This window comes from Sinocyclocheilus rhinocerous, unplaced genomic scaffold (assembly GCF_001515625.1).
Source record: "Sinocyclocheilus rhinocerous isolate Xijiao unplaced genomic scaffold, SAMN03320098_v1.1 scaffold1338, whole genome shotgun sequence".
Classification (NCBI taxonomy): domain Eukaryota; kingdom Metazoa; phylum Chordata; class Actinopteri; order Cypriniformes; family Cyprinidae; genus Sinocyclocheilus; species Sinocyclocheilus rhinocerous.
Window position 1 is genome coordinate 200,025 of NW_015632722.1, and position 22,842 is coordinate 222,866.

Consider the following 22,842-nt stretch of genomic DNA (forward strand, 5'->3'; position numbering starts at 1 on the left):
ATATCTCAAAAAACAACATAGTAACAACATAGTTGTCATGACAGCCACAGTCATGGAGGTCCACCTTTAAGTTCACAGAGCTAAGTGGTTGGTAAGAATTTTAATTTTAGCAACCAACCTTTATTTTGCCAATTCCCCCCCTGACATTCACTGCATGCTTTGGGTAGGACCTCAATATGAGCGCATGTAGCTGGTCTCGCTGTTGGTATTACTTTAGCAATTTTTTTGAGGAGTCACACCTGTCACAAACACTAATAAAATATGGGAATACTGCAATGATCAACCATGTGGCTTATGTCAGGCATCTGCTTTATCGTGTCACACCTTGTTTTATTTCTTCGCTCATCTCTGTGTATTCTGCCTGAAAGGTCAGCAATCTGTGATATTTTACAGGATTACCTGAGCACATGCTGTATTCTATATATCACTGGTTAAAAATGAATGACCCCAAAATTGCAGGGAAGTGAATTTGGTGAATAATTTAAGGATCTGACACAGATATATTGAGCCCTGCTGCGTATCTGGCCTCCCTGTTTCTTCTCCCTCTCTGTCCTGCACCCTTTCTGCTTTTTTTTTCAGCAACGTGGGACATCAATCAGGATGTCCCTACCTGCTCGTAGCTGTTTAAACAAAGTGATTGGCGTTGACCTCTAGATTATCCCCTTGTCCTTGACAGATATCATCTTACCTAAGCATAGGATAACAAAGACAGTTGTGCCCCGCCAGAGTCAGATAGCAGCCTGTGCTTTTTTATTGACAGATCCACTCGGTGGCTTCTAGTGCTGCTTTAGACAATAGTTGGCAGGACTTCAGCAAACAGGAGAAAATAGCTAAACCAGGCTTTTCCTGTGGCAGAGAGGCGACATATTACACAGTCTTTTCTGACGTATCAATGCTACATTGCACTTTTTAAAGGTTCTCCCAAAACTTCTGTCATCATTTTCTCACCCTCAAGTTGTTCCAAATGAGTTTATTTTCTTCTGTTGAACACAAAAGAAGATATTTTGAAAAATGTTGGTAATCAAACAGTTGACAGTAGCCATTGACTTCCATAGTATGGAAAAAATACCATGGAAGTCAACCATGTTACCTTCTTTTGTGTTCAACAGAAGAAAGAAACTCATACAGGTTTGGAACATTGGCTGAACACACCTGCCTGGAACTTTCAAGTATACCTAGTAAGACCTTGATTAGCTGGTTAGGGTTGGAGCTGCACTCTGCAGGACACCGGCCCTCCAGGACCGAGTTTGGTGACCCCTGGTGTAGATGAAATACAGCAGTCAGGAGAACTTGTAGAACGAGAAAGGTATAGTTCACCCAAAAAAATGAAAATTCTGTCATCTATTACTCACACTCATGTCATTCCAAACCTGTGCAGCTTTCTTCAGCAGAGCACAAAGTTTTAGCTGTTTTTATCTATACAGTGAAAGTCAATGGGTTCCAAAAGTTTCAAGCTCTAAAAAGGACCCCATTAATTTTCATTGTATGGACAAACACAGTTGAGACAGAAGTTATTTAGTCTGGTTTGGTTTGAAATGAGGGTGAATAAATAATGACAATTTTCATTTATTGGTGAGCCGTCTCTCTTTAAAATGTAGGCTGAAGAATCATATGCATATGTCATATATCTTGTATATCTTTTTATCATGCATCTTTTCCATTGCTATATTCCATTATGCTATATTATAGCACAATGATGTTTTTCCATTTCATTTTTTTTTTTTTTTTTTTGGATGCTGATTACAGGAGCATGGCAACACCTACTCAGTATCTGTTTAAAAAAACAAGTATATTTTTTAAAGGCAGCATCAAGGCCTAGTCGTGAGTAATCATCCAGCAAAGTTAGCTTTGATTATTCATCAAAAGTTGCTTCTCTTTTGTACCTAGGCTGATGAATTTCTTCCATTTACACAACGCTGAAAGTTAATGCCTGTTGTAACACACTTTCCTGTCTTTTGATTCATCTTCGCAGTGCCTTGTGGAGGGATACTGACGATGCGTAAGGGGACCATTTTGTCCCCGGGTTACCCGGAACCCTACGATAACAACCTCAACTGTGTGTGGAAGGTGTCTGTTCCTGAGGGAGCTGGAATCCAAGTGAGTGGAGGAGCTTGTTTGAAGTTCCTCAAATTAAATGTTTCAGACAAGAAGTGTCAGTGATGGAAAAGTTTAAACTAGAATAAAGGGAATTCATAATGTCTAATTAATTATGCATAAGGCAATGTTTAATTTAGAAATGATGGGGAGTACAGTTCTACAAACTTCAGTGCCAGTCTGCTTCTTCACCTTGCCTTAATTAATTAATTTATTTATTTATTTATTTATTTTTCCCAAATGCAGTAATTTTGTTGATAGAGCATTAAGAGTGTTTATTGAATTCTCACACTCGAGAATGGACTCGAGCGACATGTTGCAACTCCAAATACAATCCACCCCCCCCAAAAAAATTACTCTCATTATACATTATAATCAGGGAAGCTGACAGTCACCCAGTCACCCAGTCACGCAGTTTCTATATTTATTGCTGCATTAAAATAATATCCTTAGTGTAGATTGTTTTGCTATTAACATTATGCAATATATATTTAAAGGACCTTTCACAACAATATCAAAGCTATTTGAAGTCTCTGGCCTTCTAATTCAAAATCGTCTTTTAGTTCTAATCATACATGTTTATAGCAATTGTAGTAACCACTGTATCAAAACAATGTGTTAGATACAAACCTACACTACTATTCAAAATTTTAAGCTTGGTAAGATTTTTAAAATGTTTTTGAAAGAAATCTCTTATGCTCACCAAGCCTGCATTTATTTGATCAGAAATACAGTCAAAATAGTAAGGTTGTGAAATATTAGTACAATTTTAAATAACTGTCTATTTTAATGTATTATCTATTTATTTTATTCATTCCTGTTATGGCAAAGCTGAAATTTCAGCTTTCTTCAGTGTCACATGATTCTTCAGAAATCATTCTAATATGCTGATTTGGTGCTCAAGAAACATTTCTTATTATTATCAGTGTTAAAATGTCAAAAGCTGTGCTGCATAATATTTTTGTGGAACCAGTGATACATTTTTTCAGGATTCTTTGATGAATAGAAGGCTCAAATAAACATCATTTATTTGAAATACTGTCACTTTTGATCAGTTTAATGCATCCTTGCAGAATAAAAATGTTAATGAAAAAATTTGACCTCAAAACTATGTGTTTGTAGCAATTGTCATGTTATAGAAAGACAATGTGTAAAATTCTAATTTAAAAAGTCGATTGTACGTCTATACGATTATCTATAAAATTTTATTTAAATTTTACAGTTCCTGTAGCCTTGACTTTCCAGCATGTTAGTGCAATTTAGTGAACCTTCTGAGCCACCGGTTGCATCCAGTGTAGATTAGTTGTCCAAGGTCTGTATGCAGTACATCACAGAAAGGAGCTATGTATGTTTGTGACATTGTCTGTGTTCTTTTGTTCTACCACTTCTTACTCATTTCCTTACTTTCTTTATAAATCAGATCCAAGTTGTGAGTTTTGCCACAGAACATAACTGGGATTCTCTGGATTTCTATGATGGCGCAGACAACAATGCACCACGACTGGGCAGCTATTCAGGTGAGAGTTCTGCTGGAAACACTACATACTTTTTTCCTGTTTTGGGATTGAAATATCTTGCCTGAACATATATTTTCTTTCACTCCAGAGAACCTTCATCATTATATACTCTATATCTTTTGCAGTGATTCCTCAACTTTTTTTTCCAACTGTTACCACATGAGATTTTAATTTAATATTTCTATAATTTAATTTTAAGTCAGTTAATGGTCACATGCGATGCAGGTAAACAAATAAAATATTTTACCTTTTCTGTAAGTGTCTTATTTAGACTTTTTATTTTAGTTTGACATTTTATTTAATTATTAGCTATTCAAAAACTCAAAGAACCCCTGAGGGTTTGCAAACCCCAATTTATTTAAAAATATGGAATGGAAATAGACTAAAGACTGGACTAGTGTTGCTGTAGATACTATACATTTTTGTAATCATAATGAACGAGGTTGGTTAGGCAGCATTCCCCTGGACAACGTCTTTATTCAAAAATCTCACTGCTGAATGCCAAGATTGACCAATCAGAATCAAGTATTCCAGAGCACCATACAGTATAATACACTTGTGTAATTTAGGTCTTAATTAAAATTACAGGAATATTACATTAGAAGTAGTGGAATTCCTCTATCCAAACAAAATGATCTTTGCTCTTAGTCTTTACAAGAAACGAATTTAAATGAAAACATCACAGATTCCTCGCCAGAACTTGATATCATTAATTGAGTCATACCTTGAAGAAAGTCAATCGTTTGTCATTTTTGGAGCCAGGAAGCTTGGAGGAAGTGCATCATGCTGTTTTTGGCTAGCTAATTAATTGCTATGTCTGGCAGTACACCTTACCACTCAGCACTTCATTTGTTTGTAAACAGAGCGGCCAGAGGAAGTCTACTGATGCTAACAGCTTGTCATTGCTGAGCCCTGATGGCTTAATTGTCTTCTTGTCGTCGAGAGACAGTGTACAGTGTTTGGAAGAGTATTTCTGGGCTGTTCCTGGAGGATGGGAAACACTGCTTTATAGTGTCCTGTTGGGAACAGTGACTTTATCTTGCTTTCAGGGACAGTCAAGGTTTTTATGTCGGCACTGTGGGAGCAGTAATTGAGATGGTTCCAGCAGCTCAGAAGTTGACCTCAGAGTTGAACTGTACAGCAGGAAGTATTTAAAACAGTGAGGGTGCAGTATCACAAGACAAATGTTAACAGGTGTACCAAAACTTTTCTTCACAGCATGGACATTAAAGATGTTCCCATTAATACAGTCTGATGTGGTCATAGGCCACACTTTGTTATGCTCTAAACGTCTTTGCTTGTAATCCACTTTATCTGATTCTTATTTCAACCCCAGCTAATGTGATTTTGACTGTGCAAAAGTAAAGAATTGCAGCTTTTCATAATCTTCTGCAGTCCATTGCATGCATAACACAGTTTTTTCCTTTATCAGGAACCACCATTCCTCAGCTCCTGAATAGCACATCTAACAACCTCTACCTGAACTTTGTGTCAGACATCAGTGTGTCAGCAGCAGGCTTCCATCTGGAATATACAGGTACAACTCAACAGCAGAGTGTAACAACATTACTCTATTGATTTCTTTCAAATGACCGGGTCCAACAGGTTAAATAAAGCCTGCATTTACAACCCTAGACCTTGACCTCTTGGGGAAGTCTTTTGTTTTTCAATTTTCTTTACAAGTAACGGGTATTAGATGGATTGATGGACAGATGGATGGACAAATGGCAGATAGATAGATAAAGACAAGTGGGAGGATGGATGGATGATATGAACTCAGACCAGATATGTTCCATCATTTCTTTATGCCAAGTAATCAAAGGGGTTAATGGCAATGGAAATAGAGGTGGTCTCAGCCAACAGACGTATTTTCATATCAGAATTTGGCCAAATGATCTGTATGTCTGCAGGTGCTGAGCCAGAGAGAGACACCTGTTCCACACAAAACAGAGCCAGATGTCCACATTTGCATTCATAAAATAATTAGCCAGGAAACAGTACTTCTAACCACATGTTTTCAGTTACCAGCACACCAAATCCTCACAGGTTTGCTGAAATACAAATCTGTCCTTTTAGGAGATTTCAGCATCCTGAAATATTTTGCACGCGGTAGCTGTCAGTGCTATTCTGTGGAGATTTTTTATATGCCAGATGATTGCAGCAGTTTTGAACTCTGTGTGTTTACAGCTATTGGCCTAGATACATGTCCAGAGCCTCAGACTCCAATTTATGGGATTAAAGTAGGGGATCGATACATGGTGGGAGATGTTGTCATATTCCAGTGTGAGCAAGGATATTCCTTACAGGTGAGGCCAATGTGTTGTGTTTAAAACATACAGTGCATCTGACTTATTTTGTGCATTGATCTTCTCCTTCGCAAACAGTTTTGTCATACATTCATTGAAGCACAGTTCTGCATTTGTGATTTGAAAATGATTATCTGTTTTGTTTCTGTCTAGGGAAATGCTCATATCACATGCATGCCTGGACCAGTGAGGAGGTGGAATTATCCGGTACCTCTTTGCCTCGGTAAGGTCTTACGAAATGGATTGTGGATTGTAACACACTTTCCTGTCTTTTGATTTGTCTTCGCAGTGCCTTGCGGAGGGATACTGGCGATGCGTAAGGGGACCATTTTGTCCCCGGGTTACCCGGAACCCTACGATAACAATCTCAACTGTGTGTGGAGGGTGTCTGTTCCTGAGGGAGCTGGAATCCAAGTGAGTGGAGGAGCTTGTTTGAAGTTCCTCAAGTTAAATGTTTCAGACAAGAAGTGTCAGTGATGGAAAAGTTTAAACTAGAATAAAGGGAATTCATAATGTCTAATTAATTATGCATAAGGCAATGTTTAATTTAGAAATGATGGGGAGTACAGTTCTACAAACTTCAGTGCCAGTCTGCTTCTTCACCTTGCCTTAATTAATTAATTTATTTATTTATTTATTTATTTTTCCCAAATGCAGTAATTTTGTTGATAGAGCATTAAGAGTGTTTATTGAATTCTCACACTCGAGAATGGACTCGAGCGACATGTTGCAACTCCAAATACAATCCACCCCCCCAAAAAAAATTACTCTCATTATACATTATAATCAGGGAAGCTGACAGTCACCCAGTCACGCAGTTTCTATATTTATTGCTGCATTAAAATAATATCCTTAGTGTAGATTGTTTTGCTATTAACATTATGCAATATATATTTAAAGGACCTTTCACAACAATATCAAAGCTATTTGAAGTCTCTGGCCTTCTAATTCAAAATCGTCTTTTAGTTCTAATCATACATGTTTATAGCAATTGTAGTAACCACTGTATCAAAACAATGTGTTAGATACAAACCTACACTACTATTCAAAATTTTAAGCTTGGTAAGATTTTTAAAATGTTTTTGAAAGAAATCTCTTATGCTCACCAAGCCTGCATTTATTTGATCAGAAATACAGTCAAAATAGTAAGGTTGTGAAATATTAGTACAATTTTAAATAACTGTCTATTTTAATGTATTATCTATTTATTTTATTCATTCCTGTTATGGCAAAGCTGAAATTTCAGCTTTCTTCAGTGTCACATGATTCTTCAGAAATCATTCTAATATGCTGATTTGGTGCTCAAGAAACATTTCTTATTATTATCAGTGTTAAAATGTCAAAAGCTGTGCTGCATAATATTTTTGTGGAACCAGTGATACATTTTTTCAGGATTCTTTGATGAATAGAAGGCTCAAATAAACATCATTTATTTGAAATACTGTCACTTTTGATCAGTTTAATGCATCCTTGCAGAATAAAAATGTTAATGAAAAAATTTGACCTCAAAACTATGTGTTTGTAGCAATTGTCATGTTATAGAAAGACAATGTGTAAAATTCTAATTTAAAAAGTCGATTGTACGTCTATACGATTATCTATAAAATTTTATTTAAATTTTACAGTTCCTGTAGCCTTGACTTTCCAGCATGTTAGTGCAATTTAGTGAACCTTCTGAGCCACCGGTTGCATCCAGTGTAGATTAGTTGTCCAAGGTCTGTATGCAGTACATCACAGAAAGGAGCTATGTATGTTTGTGACATTGTCTGTGTTCTTTTGTTCTACCACTTCTTACTCATTTCCTTACTTTCTTTATAAATCAGATCCAAGTTGTGAGTTTTGCCACAGAACATAACTGGGATTCTCTGGATTTCTATGATGGCGCAGACAACAATGCACCACGACTGGGCAGCTATTCAGGTGAGAGTTCTGCTGGAAACACTACATACTTTTTTCCTGTTTTGGGATTGAAATATCTTGCCTGAACATATATTTTCTTTCACTCCAGAGAACCTTCATCATTATATACTCTATATCTTTTGCAGTGATTCCTCAACTTTTTTTTCCAACTGTTACCACATGAGATTTTAATTTAATATTTCTATAATTTAATTTTAAGTCAGTTAATGGTCACATGCGATGCAGGTAAACAAATAAAATATTTTACCTTTTCTGTAAGTGTCTTATTTAGACTTTTTATTTTAGTTTGACATTTTATTTAATTATTAGCTATTCAAAAACTCAAAGAACCCCTGAGGGTTTGCAAACCCCAATTTATTTAAAAATATGGAATGGAAATAGACTAAAGACTGGACTAGTGTTGCTGTAGATACTATACATTTTTGTAATCATAATGAACGAGGTTGGTTAGGCAGCATTCCCCTGGACAACGTCTTTATTCAAAAATCTCACTGCTGAATGCCAAGATTGACCAATCAGAATCAAGTATTCCAGAGCACCATACAGTATAATACACTTGTGTAATTTAGGTCTTAATTAAAATTACAGGAATATTACATTAGAAGTAGTGGAATTCCTCTATCCAAACAAAATGATCTTTGCTCTTAGTCTTTACAAGAAACGAATTTAAATGAAAACATCACAGATTCCTCGCCAGAACTTGATATCATTAATTGAGTCATACCTTGAAGAAAGTCAATCGTTTGTCATTTTTGGAGCCAGGAAGCTTGGAGGAAGTGCATCATGCTGTTTTTGGCTAGCTAATTAATTGCTATGTCTGGCAGTACACCTTACCACTCAGCACTTCATTTGTTTGTAAACAGAGCGGCCAGAGGAAGTCTACTGATGCTAACAGCTTGTCATTGCTGAGCCCTGATGGCTTAATTGTCTTCTTGTCGTCGAGAGACAGTGTACAGTGTTTGGAAGAGTATTTCTGGGCTGTTCCTGGAGGATGGGAAACACTGCTTTATAGTGTCCTGTTGGGAACAGTGACTTTATCTTGCTTTCAGGGACAGTCAAGGTTTTTATGTCGGCACTGTGGGAGCAGTAATTGAGATGGTTCCAGCAGCTCAGAAGTTGACCTCAGAGTTGAACTGTACAGCAGGAAGTATTTAAAACAGTGAGGGTGCAGTATCACAAGACAAATGTTAACAGGTGTACCAAAACTTTTCTTCACAGCATGGACATTAAAGATGTTCCCATTAATACAGTCTGATGTGGTCATAGGCCACACTTTGTTATGCTCTAAACGTCTTTGCTTGTAATCCACTTTATCTGATTCTTATTTCAACCCCAGCTAATGTGATTTTGACTGTGCAAAAGTAAAGAATTGCAGCTTTTCATAATCTTCTGCAGTCCATTGCATGCATAACACAGTTTCTTCTTTATCAGGAACCACCATTCCTCAGCTCCTGAATAGCACATCTAACAACCTCTACCTGAACTTTGTGTCAGACATCAGTGTGTCAGCAGCAGGCTTCCATCTGGAATATACAGGTACAACTCAACAGCAGAGTGTAACAACATTACTCTATTGATTTCTTTCAAATGACCGGGTCCAACAGGTTAAATAAAGCCTGCATTTACAACCCTAGACCTTGACCTCTTGGGGAAGTCTTTTGTTTTTCAATTTTCTTTACAAGTAACGGGTATTAGATGGATTGATGGACAGATGGATGGACAAATGGCAGATAGATAGATAAAGACAAGTGGGAGGATGGATGGATGATATGAACTCAGACCAGATATGTTCCATCATTTCTTTATGCCAAGTAATCAAAGGGGTTAATGGCAATGGAAATAGAGGTGGTCTCAGCCAACAGACGTATTTTCATATCAGAATTTGGCCAAATGATCTGTATGTCTGCAGGTGCTGAGCCAGAGAGAGACACCTGTTCCACACAAAACAGAGCCAGATGTCCACATTTGCATTCATAAAATAATTAGCCAGGAAACAGTACTTCTAACCACATGTTTTCAGTTACCAGCACACCAAATCCTCACAGGTTTGCTGAAATACAAATCTGTCCTTTTAGGAGATTTCAGCATCCTGAAATATTTTGCACGCGGTAGCTGTCAGTGCTATTCTGTGGAGATTTTTTATATGCCAGATGATTGCAGCAGTTTTGAACTCTGTGTGTTTACAGCTATTGGCCTAGATACATGTCCAGAGCCTCAGACTCCAATTTATGGGATTAAAGTAGGGGATCGATACATGGTGGGAGATGTTGTCATATTCCAGTGTGAGCAAGGATATTCCTTACAGGTGAGGCCAATGTGTTGTGTTTAAAACATACAGTGCATCTGACTTATTTTGTGCATTGATCTTCTCCTTCGCAAACAGTTTTGTCATACATTCATTGAAGCACAGTTCTGCATTTGTGATTTGAAAATGATTATCTGTTTTGTTTCTGTCTAGGGAAATGCTCATATCACATGCATGCCTGGACCAGTGAGGAGGTGGAATTATCCGGTACCTCTTTGCCTCGGTAAGGTCTTACGAAATGGATTGTGGAAGATTGTGTTTCTCAGTTTCAGATTCCCTTTCATCAGCCATTGAATAAGAGGCTCTACGATGGGTTATGCGAGTTTAGGCTGAAGTTTGATTCATCATCTCCTCCTAAATTCCTCCCCTGTCCCAGCAGGTTTTATTTCATTCCAATTCTAAAATGCAGAGCGTGGCAGAGTTTTCGATCACACTATAGAATATTGTGATGGATTATCTGGTGTTTATTTATGGGACCGTTTTTAAAGTGAAAGCCAACTAGAGCCTTTATGTTTCAGTGTTTGGCTTAATTTTTCAACTGTTTTGGCCTCAGCCAAGTTGAAAATCCTGAAATACCCAGCTCAATAATTTACCACCCAGCTGCTCGTACACATTCTGAATGCAAGCGCTCCCACAACTGTGACTTTTTTAACACTCCTTTCTGAATGTTTTCTGCTCAATTCAGAGGTCAAAGATATCTCTAAGCTTGAGTTTACATGAGTACTGTTGTTTTGTCACTGCAAAAACCTTTTTCCAAATGAATGTCAAGCTTTTTTTAACACAAACATGACCAGTAAAGCATTTAGATACATTTGTTTTTCAGCACACTTAATAATATGTGGATTTTTTTTTCATTCTTTCTGTTATATTAAGGAAGTTAAAGTAAATAAATAAAATTGTAAAAAAAAAAAAAAAATAGCTTAAATCCCACCCCTGCAAACTGACATTCATCTGAAATTTTTCTTATATGATAATTCATTACACTTGGATATATGTCACAATATGGAAGAAAATATCTGTCGCTACTTCCATTTCACAAATTTAAAGGTGAAGTGATTTTGGTGCTTCTAATGGCAACAAGTGGAATTGCAAAAATAGTGATTTTTATCATTTTTATTATCGTTTTTGTTGATTAGCTTTCAAACAGGTTCCCACAAACAAACAAGACAGCCCCACCCCCAACTGACGCCATTGGTTGCATTATCATGCACATTTACAGCTGTAAAATCTTGGGTAAACAAGGTGGCTAGGGTATCCCTTAGTACAGTTGATCTTTTGCCCGTCTGTAAGCCTTCAGTGTTGCAAACACGAAATATAATGAATAGAGTGTGAGCAGAAATGATTAGTTTGGTCAATGATTTGTATGTGTTTGCGGGGGACGATGATGGAAAGATGGAGAAAGATGGAGATTCTCTTTGACTGCCAAGCTGATGTGGCAGACATCTCTCCTTTTCACTGCATTAGCCCATCCTGTTTCTAGCATATCCTGTGTGGCCAGTAGGCTTTCCTACAAGACCAAGTTTGTGTCTTTTTCCTCAGATCAGTCCATCACTGATCAAGGGCCCCTTGTTTATCTTTTATATTGCTTTGGCACATGTTTGAGTTGGCCGTCCCTTGACCTGCCCAATTCCCTTTGCCTCCTGTTTTAGAAGTTGGAAGGAAGTTTCTATTACTGATAAATGCAGCAACGTTGTCCAGTCTCTCCTGTGCCAAAACTAGACTGTTTGCTGTGAACTCCATAATACCGTTGGAATCACGACTTAAATCCCCAGACATGTTGATGCTTTTGATCATGTTCTTCATTCCTCCAAAAGAGACAATAGCTTTTGTATTTGTGCCAACAAATAGACTGCAGATCTGAATTTCTTTTTTAATTTCAGTGTGTTCATAGCTTTTACTTCTGTTTAAGTGCTTTTCTGCTCCTCTATTTTGCTGCTTCTTAAGCAACAGTTTAATCTAAGACTAAGTGAAAGTAAAGGACTGAACACAAGGGAGTTGACGTAATATGTAAATGGAATTACTCTTGCCAACTGCAGCTTTTACACTGATACAGTCATTTAGCAGTCTGAGGCACATGTTCTCAGTCAAAAAATGTTTTTGGCCAAGTGCGATCACACATACAAATTTTTTTTCTGGTTTACGGGAACTCTCAGCACTTTCATATATATGCTTACGGACAGTTAGGATGCATCACCGCTAGGGCTGTGCGACTACTTGTTCTTCAAATTGATCTTATCTCAATTATTAGTGGATCACATGACCTCAGTTGCACTTTTAATTCCTGTATCTATATAAGTTTCATAAAAGCGCAGTGGAATTTAAAATGTTAATTTAAATTCAATTTAAAATTAATTGGAATTATAATTAAGACTACTCCATATTATCAACAGACATGAATTAATATTGATCAGTAGTATATTTATAAATTAAAATTAACCTAGATTAATAAATTCTTATTTATTAAATAACAAAAAAATGTAATTCAGGATATTTAATGCATTAATCTAATTAATGCTAATAAACTAAACCTGAATTGAGAATGTTATCAAATGTTCAGATTAAAAGACTATTTTAAGGTACATCAGTGTGTCCTATTTGTCAAAAAGTACTGTTCGTTTCTTATTGGGAAAAATTTTTTAAGGGGTTTGACTTGTGACATTTTTTGTGCTGTATTCATTCAGTGATGCAGTAGAGATGGAGTGCATGATGTGCAACACTTTTGGCTGTGTATAAAGTAAATCTTTATCTGTATATTCACAGCTCAGTGTGGTGGAGCAATGACGGACGTTAGCGGAGTGATTCTGAGCCCTGGTTTTCCTGGCAACTACCCAAGTGGTCTGGATTGCACCTGGACGGTCACCCTTCCCATTGGCTTCGGTACATGCATGTCATTAAACTGTGTAGGAATGAACTACAGAATTTTGTGACTCAAGACCTTTTATCAGTGTCACTTACCGTGGTCAACATGTTGTTTAAGGAATCCACGTGCAGTTCCTGAACTTCTCCACTGAGGCAATCCACGACTACCTGGAGATCCGAAGCGGGCCTAGTGAGACTGGTACAGTGATTGACAGGTTCAGTGGGCCACAGGTTCCTGAGTCACTCTTCAGCACCACCCATGAAACCAGCTTCTTCTTTCACAGCGACTATTCCCAGAATAAACCTGGATTTCACATTACATACCAAGGTGAGACTTTGAACATTTCCCAAGATCCATTAGGCGTCTTATTTTGTATTAATTCTCCTCAATTGTTTGTTTTTCTTCAGCCTATCAGTTGCAGAGCTGTCCTGACCCCCGACCTTTCAGGAACGGTATCGTAATAGGCAGTGACTTCAGCGTGGGCATGACGGTGTCTTTCGAGTGCTTACCCGGTTACTCGCTCATCGGCGAGACCTCTCTAACATGCCTCCATGGAATCAGCAGGAACTGGAACAACCCTATACCACGCTGTGAAGGTGGCATTTTAATCTTGTCCTCAATATAAAATCTTTATACTATTCGCTATTGAAATTGAATGACCTCAGTGTTTCTTGCATGCAACTGCTCACTGTAAGTTATTATGAATGTGTCATCACTTGCTTACAGCTGATAACATTATACGCAAGCTCACGAGTGAGATTTATTGCCTTATCTCAACAGTATTACTAGATTATGCGTGATGTTAAACCGCGCCACGCATCTTTATGGTGAGAACAAATTCTCAGTGGCTCGCCGATCAACATTATTTCCCAGAGCACAAAGAGGTGATGTCATAGCAGAGCGATCATGGCTAAGAGATGAACTTTAAGAGATAAAATCTTTAAAGATGCACTAGGTCATTTTGTTCTTGTTTCACCAGCTCCTGTTCATCTTCATAAATTAAGATGAAATGGCCTTGGATTATATACTGACATCTAATTGCTGAGATTGGAACTGGCTGATTTGTTCTGAAAAGTGCAACAAAGAATTTTTTTAATTCAAAGTAAAGCCATTGTTATGGAGATAGAATTTTTTGCATAATTCCAAATAAATAGATTATGATCCACAATAAATGTAAAGAGATTAACAAAAATTAAACAGATTGACAAATAAATAGAACGAGATCCACAAATAAATCTTAATTTCACAAACATGAATTAAAATCACAAATAAATAAAATGAGATTTGCAAATAAAAAACGTATTCACAAATAGCTTTTTATGTCACAATAACAATTTTGCCTGGCATTCATTTGTGAATGGCATCCTGTGCATTTGTACATCACTGCACGCATTTGTGAATGGCGTCCTGTGCATTTGTAGATCACTGTATGCATTTGTGAATGGCGTACTGTGCATTTGTAGATCACTGCATGCATTTGTGAATGGCGTCCTGTGCATTTGTAGATCACTGCATGCATTTGTGAATGGCGTCCTGTGCATTTGTGGATCGCTGCATGCATTTGTGAATGGCGTCCTGTGCATTTGTGGATCGCTGTGCGCACTTGTGGTTTTTGAAACATTTCGCTGACAAGACGCTGACAATCCACAAATGCGTGGACTCCACCCACCGTCTACTCAAGCCAATCAGATAACAACCACATTTCGCTCAGGTTAATAGTCAGGTTAATAATCTAGGCATGTTTTAAATGAAGATGTTTATATGCACCAGTATAACTATACTGTATATAGAAATAAGCTGCAATATTTGCCTAAATATATTTTACAGAAACATTGATGTCACAAAAATGTCACACAGAGACTTCCATGAATATTTTTGAGTGATGACATGAATCAGAGATTTAATTTGATTTGTTGAAATGGACAATATGGTTCACTAAATCATGGAAATGAATTAATTGATCATGGAAATGAATTGAATAACATTAATGACGTTTTTGCTACTGATTTTTACATCAGTGAAATTAAAGTAAGGAAGAATTACAGAAATCTACTTAGTCACTGTTATGGGGTCGTGTGTTGTTTACGTTAACATTTTTTTAATGACTGTTCTTTTTTGTGTGTGTGTGCAACAAAAGTGCAAAATTTTAAAACATTACACATTACTTTTTTTCTGTCTCCCCAAAAGCTCTGTGTGGTAGAAACATCACCTCCATGAATGGCACCATCTTCTCACCCGGTCACCCAGCTGAGTACCCCAACTTTCAGGACTGTGTGTGGAGTGTCCGGGTGCCCCCTGGAAATGGCATCTACATCAACTTCACTGTCCTCAGCACTGAACCCATCTACGACTACATCACTGTGTGGTAAACTCTCATAGGAATCTCTTAAGTATGTCATGATGACCTTATTAGGAATCAGTTAATATTCGTCAGTGTATGATAAATAACAATAACACTGAAGAGTTATGGAACTGTATATGCAGATGAATGAGCCACAAGAACAGAGAGCCTTTTGTGACCACACTCCAAACGTCCTTGAATGTAAGACACTCACTCTTGTGTGCAAAACAGCCTGCAGTCCTCTGAAAAGCCTCAAAGCACACTTGCTTGTGTCTGTGGAAGGAAATCATCCTTTAAATCTCCCAAAAACACTTTTATGACTAGCTGCCACCTCATTTGCTTGGTTAGGCATCACAGTATCTCTCCATTTGAAAAGTAGTTATATAAATTGCCTTTGCACAGTTCAAGTCAGGAGACAATTTTCGGGATTAAATTCAGTTTCGCTTTTGCATTCCCTAATGTGGTGTCTTGTTACTAAATGGGAAACTTCACACTTGTTTTGTTTGACTTTGTCTGGTCTTTGATGACACTACATAGAGGTGCCATTAAATTGCACATTAGCTAAATATTTACATCTATGTTTCGATACATATTTAATATTTCAGTGTAGGAAAAAAATAGATTATAGTTCTATTTACCATTAGTGCATGTTTATTGTTTTAATTTTTTTTTCATATAAGTATACTGTTTCATTTTATTTAAATATTTTTTTATTATGTTCTACAAGAAAAAAATTAACTTAACCTTAAATTTACCTTAATTATTAATTATCTTGTTCAAAAGTTTAAATATGCTTGGTTTGTGGGCATAAATTACTTTCTGCAGCTTTTTGTAATAGTTGTGCATAATTTCCCTTCTGAGCTTTGTCTCTTTAACCTTGCAGGAAAGATTTTTTGCTAATTGGGTATACTTCATTTTATTTGCTTTCTGTAGCTACTGGTTTTGGCCTCCTCATGGAAATTAAGCCCATTTGCTCCAGTATTTTAGACAAAGGGAATGTGTCTTCAAACAAGAAGAAAAATCTCTAGAGATTTGGCAGGCTTAATATAAGGAATAATTAAACAACAATACAGATTTTATACTTAAAGTTCTTTGAGGAAAAATTGCTAAGTTCAACTTCCAGGTTCCCGAATTGAAGCTGTTTTTGTAGCACAGCACTCAACTTTTGAAATTATTATCTTCTTGATAGATTCTGAAAGAAAGAGTCACAGATAACAGCACGCTTTAGCCAGAGTTTGTGTCCTTACAGAGTCAGTTTAGGCCAGTTGGTTGTTTGGAAGAGCAGAGGCTTTTGACTAATTGTCCTTCACATCGTTGTGACACCCAGTTGCGGGGGAGATGGAATAATGCATTGAATGAAACCCATGATGAATCCAAAAATGTATGTCAGCTGTTCACTTTTCATATCAGAAGTCCCTCTTGTTTAAGAAAAATTCCAGAGGGTACTTTTATTTATTAATGGATCCTGCATACCCTACATGCACCGTTGTTTTAAATAATGCATTTTCACCACGGATAGAGGTTACATTAATGCATTTTTTTTCTTACTTTTTTTGCTTGGTACAATCTGCAGTTGAGATTGCATTTATGTTACATGTTGCAGTGCTTCAGTCTGTCCCAAAAACTGCTAGACAACGTGCTCTACTAAAACTTGTGAACAAACTTACAACCACACCTCTGTATTTCTCTCTCTGGGTGCTCCATCATCGGTGTGCTGCTCCTAGTGATCATCCCATGCATCATAGGTGACCTAGATAAAACAGTGTCTTCTGGTTCATTAGTCCAGCTCTATCGTTCATGTACAGAACAAAGACTTTATGCATTTCTGCTAGGCTGGCCTAATGTAAAGACAGCAGCAGAAATGGCAGGAAGATAGTTTAATTAACTACAAGACACTGAGAAATGACTGCCTGTTTGGAGATGCGCTTCTCGCTTTTTCTTGCAGTCAATAATAGAGGAAATATTGCTATCTCCGCTTAAAGTCCCATTTCAGACAATATGGCTCATAAAAGCAGCGTTCAGCGCTGTACTGCAGCAGAGATCAGTCTTAAACTATGAAGCACGTAGTTTATTTACTCTCAGTGTAATTGCAGAGTCATTACTTTTGCTGGGCCACTAGGTTAAAGCCGCATTTCAGTGACTTAAGGTTCATAAAAGCAACCTTAAGTGATAAAGTGCAGTGGAGATGAGTCTTAAAATGTTTAATTTATTTACTCTGTGTGTAACTGCAGAATCTTTACTGGGTGTTTCAGACAACACACAAAAAAAAATGAATTTGCACTTGCTGTATGTGTTGTTTTAGGAGCCTACTTTAAATGCAGAAAGTATATTTGGTTTTATACAAAGCTTTTTTCCATCTTTTGTTCATCATTTAATAAATTGCTGCATGCTGCTATGATCAACAGAAGAACTTTTAGCAAATTCTCTTTACCACCCACAATAATAATGCAACGTTAACTGTGCCAGGTGAACAAATTCGTAAACAAGGCAGAATGTATAATGAGCTTCATTTCCCTAGAAAAGAGATGTTTTTGCACTGAAAAGAGTGACAACGACTTAATTTTAACACTCAGGCTCCATTTATTGTAGATTGCAGGTTTTTGCGCCGGGAAAAAAAAAAACGTTTTTAGAAACCCTTTGTTTCCCATTGCATAAGTTGACTTAGGCCTGTCTAATTACAAATAATAAGGTCAGTAATTCTGGATGTAGCTGTGGATAAATTGTAAATATCGCTCCATTTCTGTTTTTTGCAGGGATGGTCCTGACCAGAGTTCACCCCAGATCGGTCAGTTCAGTGGTAACACAGCCCTGGAGTCTGTCTACAGCACATCCAATCAGATCCTCATCAAGTTCCACAGCGATTTTAGTGGAAGTGGTTTCTTTGTGCTTAGTTACCATGGTGAGATGCTCCACACACTTCAGGTTCCATTCATAGACATGTTTTACCAGCTTATCCAATCAGCACCTCACTGACCGCTATGGTTTTTAACAACACAAATTAATTAAACAGTTGACCAAACTGTTTAAACACTATATCATTTGCCTCTGTGAGAGACATTTTTTATCCGTTCAAAGGAATTTTAATTGAGGGCAGGTAATATATTCAGACTATGTAGCCTCATGTATATGGAAGCCACCTAATAATACTTGCACTTCTGTCTAAATGACTCCTTAGGCTTGTTTAATTTTAACCTTGGTACTAAAAAATGTAAGATTCTTTTCAAGAACCTGAGATTATTTGTAAACAGGAATTGCTGAAAGTTGTCATTACTGTGTCATTTCAATCCCCACCAGGCATTTACATTGGCTTACATTTACACTTACATTTATATTTTCATATTGACTTGGGTCAGACTGCTGACTAGTATTTATAGTTTGTTACATGCTTTCATATTGATCCTCGGTGCATGTCAGCTGTCATTCTGGGCTTAATGATCCTGAGATGCATTGAAAGAAAATGACCATTTCAGACTGTGAGTCATGCTAGCAATCAAAAGGTTATGCATAGAGTTCTCTGATTAGTCTGGTTTGTATATTTCCATTCAATTTCTCTAAATCCTTAATTAAATGGATAGGCTACCTAAAATGAAAAATATTTCATTTAGTCAACCTCATGTCAAAAATGTATAACTTTCTTTTTGCTGTGGAACACAAAAGGAAAGGTTTTGAAGAATGTTCATGCTGCTCTCTTCTATCCTGTCCTGAAACCAGCATATGAGAGCTTTATTTGAGGAATAGTCTGAAATTTAAGTTCTTAATCACCATTCACCATTCACCATTCATTGTATGGCAAAGAGCAGCAACGCATTCTTCTTTAAATAAAACCTTTTTTGTTCCACCAAATAATTTTTTTTAGATTAAGACATAAGGGTGAGTAAATGATCACATTGGTTCTGTTATTCTTTTAACACTTTATACATTTAATGTTGTGTGTTGGCAGTAAAAAACTCTTTTGTTGTGAGATTTTATGCTCCAGACCGTATTGTTTTGTCACTCAATGAGTTCTGTTTCTTCACCCGTCTTTCGTGGATTGAATTGCAGATGACTAATTTTGCATCTGCAGATATTTTAGACTGTGATGCGCATACATAACAAAGAGAAAGGATCGTCTATATTTACTCAGATTTGCCCTGGGAATACCGCGTTCCATCATAATGAGTTTAGCTTTGATTCCGTTTGATTCTGAATAAATGGGGCACAGAGCCTGAAAGCCAACTTTATTTCCACCAACTGCTTTGATATGAATTAGTAAAAATTACCATCCATTAAACTGAAATATTCATCTAGTATTTAGTATGTTATCTAATCATATTAGGGCTATATTGGGTCTGCCAATCTGCTCTCTGATGTCGCATCCTCTAGTGTTTTAAAGCCAATCTAGCCAAAGCAGCTTAGACAGGAATCTATGGAATATGATTATGAGCTCGAAATGGGCTCTCAAATGCAGAGATCATGCCCTCCAGATTTACTCAGGTTTATTAGCGGGGCTTTACTCAATATTCCGTCCAGACACCAAGGACATCAAAGAGCCATCTATGAGTTAGAGAAGCGTCAAGTAGCCCATTTTAACGACTTAATTCCGAAGTCTCATTCTAATGGCTCTCAGAAGTATACACACTCACAGACTATCCATTTCTGCCTCCCCGGTCCATGATTCATCAAAGAAAAACTCTAGACAACAGCAAAGAAGGTTTGTAATTGAATAAATTTAGTGTGTGGGGGTTTTTAAAACACAACCCTCTGTTGTTTTTTACCCTCCTTTTCACACCCACTTGAAAAGCCTCTTGTAGGGAAGTATAGTGTCTTCAGCCACATGGCTGCTGATCAGAGCGTCCAACCTCATCTCCCCGGGCTGCCCCGTTTGTTGCCGTTCCATTTTGGGCGCTTACCCCAAAACACAACAGGGAACCCATCAGAAAGCAAACTGAGAAGGAGCCACATGCTAAGTGGGCTTCAATAGTTAATTAGCTTGTTTCCAACTCGGCCTTCTGAAACCTCAACTTGGCAAGAGAAGACAAAGCCTCATGATGGAAGACTCAGCTCATGATAACCTCAAAGCGAAGAACTCAAAGGTTTCTGATATCCATCTTAATCAGTGTGAAGTCTCTACAATTATGGCTTCATGTCAAACTTCGAATCAGCTCGACTACTTCGAGGTCCTGTTGCGATTGCAGTTTTCATTAACACCAGAATAATTAACTCGCCAATTATGCTGTGCAAAGCTACTCGGTAATTATCACCGACACTCGTGGCTTTATAGATTGCACAGGAAAGGGCCACAGTGCTGTTATACTCTCACAACAAATGCATTACTCATGCAATCCGTAGCTGGATAAATGTTCAGTTAATTCCTTCTCTTCTTAAGTGATTCGCTCATTATGCGAGTCGTTTTGTTCTTGGCTTCTTCAACGACGTGACACGCTCACTTGCTAGCGTGTGTATCCAGTCATAGATGTAAGAGATTGATAAGGCTCTGTGCTAACATCGCAGAGCGGCCCGTAGCGCAGTGATTGTCACCCTTCCATGCACCTCAGTGTCACCCTACTTAATCATATCATTATTAGTCACGACAGGTTCCTCTGTCATTAGTACTGTCTAGATGCCAACGCAAGTGTGCTGAACGTCACACTGCGCCAGGGCGTTTTTGTCAGAGGCAACAGATTTCAATGAGAAAATAATGGGCTGAACCATAATATACAATGAGAAGTATTATGAAATATGACATTTAATATTATTTACATCAATGTTTGTCTGTTCAAAAGCAATGCCAGGGGTGCAGCAACTACTTTGCCTTCATAAAAAATGGCTTGAATATGAGGGGTAAAAAGTCACATGAGGAGGCAGTGCTTTCATGTTGCTGGGATTGGCTTATTGTCTCGACCTAATAATGTGTTTGACACGAAAATAAGTTTGGCCACACACATGCACAAACATGAGGTGCATTCACATAAGTGAAATTTTAGTGGAATTTCAGTGTAGTGATGTATGAAGCACAGTTCACAAAGAAATCACTTTAAAACCAACCATCTTTCTGTTGATCAATGCGTTGAATCTGCATGACCAGCTTGAACCCATTGCGAAATCTGCGTGGGGAAATCGCCTTCACATTTCACTATTTTGAGATGGGGCAAAGAGAGCTTTTAGAGATAACTTTGTACAGATGAATACATTGATAAATACTGTATAAATGCTAATTATGATTTTTATTTTTTGCTTTTATATGTATTTTTCATTACCTTTCATTTCATTTTTAAGAGTTTTGAATCTCTTAAAACTCATCAAATCTTTGTGACCACATCTTTTGTCCACTTCTTTTGCAGCCTACCAGTTACGAGTGTGCCAGCCTCCACCAGAAGTGGCAAACGCAGATATCCTGATGGAGGATGATGAGTTAGAGATAGGTATGAACACATGCTATTGCTATTGTTAATAAAAGTGGTTCTGATTCTGTTCAGGTTGGCTTGAGCTCCAGCATACCAGATTTATTTAAAAGTGAAGTGTGCAATTTTTTTTTTCAGTGTTCTCCTATCCCATTTTATATAAAGTAAGTCATTTGTAGATTGGCTCCTGAAGAGTATAAATACCGTGGCACTTTAATAACATTGCTCTGTCTTTTTGTTTGTCTCTAATACCTGGAGAGAGCTACCTGTTACCATTATCATTGATTGTTCCCCCAAAAATAAAAGTCTTTCATGATTTACATACCCTCATTTTATGTTCCTTGCAAAATGTCTTGTGCTTCACATACATTTCCACTCCACCTGTTACAGGAGTCTCGACTCATTCCAGCCAACTGTCATCTGCCCTCATTGCCAAAGTGACTACTAAAATAGTACCCTAAATAAGACCCGTTCGTAGCAGAAACGTTTCACCCACTGGCATGTTGGCACAAATGATCAAGCCTGGCTTTTCTGGTGCTTGAGAAATTAGGACAATACTGTAAACGAGATAGATTCACTTTGCCCTGTTGCCTAGACACTGGCAGTGAATTGGAATGCCTCTCTGCATAGGAACACTTCAATGCATCATACGTCTGATGTTTTCCAGGTGCTTACACATGATTCTTTTTAGATAAGCAATGGTGGCGGGGTTGTCATGCAAAGCCAATACAAGCAATTAATTAGACAGGGCTGCAAACGCTGCTGTTTTACAGCTCAATTATCAACCTCTTCAAGTTTAACCTTAAAATATATACATCACGCCCATATCTCTGACATCTGTCTCCATTAAAACCAAGAAGGTTCGCTGTCCCACCTAATTAAACGGACACTTAATCATTGCGACTCTCTTTCTCTCTTTGCATCTCAGGTGATATTATCCGCTATCGCTGTCACCCCGGATTCACCCTGGTGGGGAGTGAGATTTTGACATGCAGGCTGGGAGAACGGCTACAGATGGACGGACACCCTCCTTCCTGCCAAGGTGGGCATACTCTTCAAGAACAAAGCCCCTTATATGACACAGACCCACCAGCTTCCATTTACCAGGATTACGTGCCT

The 22,842-nt window shown here is 37.6% G+C and overlaps 1 protein-coding gene across 1 annotated transcript in view; it reads left to right on the plus strand.

Moving 5' to 3' along the window:
- LOC107742859 (CUB and sushi domain-containing protein 3-like) overlaps positions 1–22,842 on the plus strand; it is a gene marked incomplete at its 5' end in the record, with an annotated part of 265,370 nt that overhangs the window by 172,804 nt on the left and 69,724 nt on the right. Inside the window, 12 exons of the mRNA XM_016555932.1 lie at positions 1,973–2,097; positions 3,515–3,611; positions 5,044–5,148; positions 5,799–5,917; positions 6,071–6,140; positions 12,903–13,019; positions 13,120–13,329; positions 13,410–13,598; positions 15,190–15,367; positions 18,097–18,242; positions 21,664–21,744; positions 22,652–22,765. Coding sequence (XP_016411418.1) covers positions 1,973–2,097; positions 3,515–3,611; positions 5,044–5,148; positions 5,799–5,917; positions 6,071–6,140; positions 12,903–13,019; positions 13,120–13,329; positions 13,410–13,598; positions 15,190–15,367; positions 18,097–18,242; positions 21,664–21,744; positions 22,652–22,765 — 1,551 coding nt within the window. The remainder of the gene's footprint in view (positions 1–1,972; positions 2,098–3,514; positions 3,612–5,043; positions 5,149–5,798; positions 5,918–6,070; positions 6,141–12,902; positions 13,020–13,119; positions 13,330–13,409; positions 13,599–15,189; positions 15,368–18,096; positions 18,243–21,663; positions 21,745–22,651; positions 22,766–22,842) is intronic.